The 2351-nt window shown below is 67.2% G+C and overlaps 1 protein-coding gene across 1 annotated transcript; it reads right to left on the bottom strand.

The window, feature by feature from the left end:
* Positions 1-29: 29 nt before the first annotated feature.
* On the bottom strand, positions 30-1527 carry AURANDRAFT_68622 (hypothetical protein; the record flags this gene model as incomplete). Its single annotated transcript, XM_009044332.1, has 3 exons — positions 30-335; positions 548-882; positions 1011-1527. Coding segments are annotated over 3 exons (1158 nt in total), but the record flags the coding sequence as incomplete, so codon positions are not given.
* Between the last annotated feature and the right edge of the window lie 824 nt (positions 1528-2351).

Below are 2351 nucleotides of genomic sequence, written 5' to 3' on the forward strand. Positions count from 1 at the left end.
CACGGGCGCGCAGGTCTTGCTCTCGTAACGAAGCGGTGCCCGTAGTGCTGCACGCGCCGCGACAGCGTGCCCTCCCACGCGCCGCCGTCGACGGTCTCGAGGAGCGCCGCCTCCTCGTCGGCGCTGATGAAGTCGTGCACGAGGGCCACGCCCGCGGCGGCGAGCGCGTCGCAGACGCTGCGCGACGCGGCCTGGACGTTCGCGGCGGCGTAGGCCGCGTTGTTCGCCGCGCAGACGGGTTTGTAGGGTTTGACTGCTGGCGGCGCGGTGTTTTGCGGCGGCGCTTTCATACCGTCGTCGACGAGGCGCACCGCGGCGGCCATGGGATCGATTAGCTATCGAGGATGGCAGCCGTGATTGGAAGCCATCGCCCCCAGCAAAACTTCACCGTCCTCGAGTTGCAGTCGACGTCCTCGATCGCGCAAGCACGGCTGGGAGAGCGAGCCCATCGCCCTGGTCTGGGCGAGCTCCTTCGGTGTCCGCTAAGTCGCAGCTCAAGGGAGTCCAGACGCGCCTGCCATCGTTACCCGGACGTCATGTCCATGACCGCGCCGGCGTAGGGGTACTCCTCGCCCGGCGCGTAGACGCCCGCGAAGACCTTGAGCTCCGCGAGGGCCGTCGTTTGCCCGGCGCCCCAGAGCGCGCCCTCGCCCTCGTAGTAGACGCCGAGCTTGGAGAACGCGCGCCGCTCCGAGCCCGGGCCGCGGTCCTCGGACGCGCGGAGGGGAATGCACAGGCCCTCGACGCCGAAGTCGATGCCGCGGTCCGGCGCGTCGGACGAGATGGAGTTGCAGCCGATGTGGGACGCGCTCCGGAGCTTGAGCGGCTCGCCGCCGTCGCGCAGTAGGAAGAGGAAGGCCGCGGGCGACGGCCGCGCGTTGCCTGGGCAGGAAAAGGGTGATTCAAGTTCGCTTCAACGTGAGCGTTCCGCGCGCGCGCGTTCCGGAAAAAGCATCCACGCTTCGAGACCGTTCCGAGAGATGATCGCTCGTCCAAAAATCAGCCGAAACGAGTGGGAAACGGCCGAGAGAGGAGCCTTTGAAGTTGGGAATTTCGCTCTCTTTTGCTGCCCTGCGCGTTGCCCATCGACGCCCAGCCCTTGGGGTTGTAGGCGCCGATTTCTTCGCCGTCCTCCGTCTTCGCGTAGACGACGCAGGCCCCGCGCCCGTCGCAACCCCGGTGGAAGGCCTCGGCGCTCCAGCCGTCGCGCTCCGCGTCGTAGGCCAGCTCGAGCGCCCGCGTCGTCAGCTGGTTCCGCGCGAGCAGCGGCCGGAGCCGCGATAGGAGCGCGTCGTCGGAGGCCAACGGCTCCGCCCACTCGTCGAGCACGGCGGCGTACTGCTCGGGCCAGCGCGACCGCCGGTCCTCCTCGAACTCCTCGTCGGTCATCGGCGCCGGCAAAAAGGCGTCGAGCCAGCCCTGGAGCGCGACGCCGCGGCGCGGCATCGCGGCGCGGTTGCTGGTCGTCACCAGCGCCGTGCAGCGGGCCGCGCCGAGCCACAGCAGCAGGCGGATCTTGCCGACCATGCTGGAGAGCTGCAACAAGGCTGCTCCATCGCATCAACTCCGGCTCAGCAGTGCTCAACCGCCCCCTCGTCGCCTGCGCCTGCTGCGCGCGCGCGCCGGTGCCCAAACCCCACCGCTTTCGCCGTCGGCACTCCGCCGCGCCGCCGGCCCGCGGAGACCATGTCGCTCTCGTTCTTGAGCAAGAAGACCTGGCACACGTCGAACGTCAAGAACGTGGAGCAGGTGTGGATCGCCGAGCAGAAGAAGGAGAAGGAGGAGAAGAAGCTCAAGGAGCTCCAGAAGCAGATCGACGAGGAGCGGCAGATCGACGAGCTGCGGACGCTCCAGAAGGAGAGCGGCCTCGTCACGGACCCGAAGCAGAAGGTCGAGTGGATGTACTGGAACGGCGTCGAAACAAAGACTTCAAACCTCTCTAGCTCGGTCAAATCGAAGTCGATTCGGCTGATTTTTGGACGAATCGATTGCCCTCGTCGAGTTCTCGAAGCACAGCAGAAGAGCGTGCGTCGAAACGGTCGCATATGCCCACATTGAAGTCAGGTTGATTTCCACACAGGTACGAGGGCCCCGGCTCCGCGATCGCTTCCGCCGCCGCGGCCCAGGAGTACAAGCTCGGCAAGGAGTACACGCCGACGGCCCAGGCCGAGAGCATGGACGCGCTCGCGTCGAAGCAGGCCGCGGGCTCGACGTGGCTCGACAACACGGCGTCCGACGAGAACGAGCTCTTCAGCCGGCTGAACGCGGACCCGCTCTACGCGATGCAGAAGTCCCTCAAACGGGACCGGGAGAAGCAGGTGTTGCAGAACCCGCTGGCCATGAAGCGCATC

Source organism: Aureococcus anophagefferens, assembly GCF_000186865.1.
Source record: "Aureococcus anophagefferens unplaced genomic scaffold AURANscaffold_256, whole genome shotgun sequence".
Classification (NCBI taxonomy): Eukaryota; class Pelagophyceae; order Pelagomonadales; family Pelagomonadaceae; genus Aureococcus; species Aureococcus anophagefferens.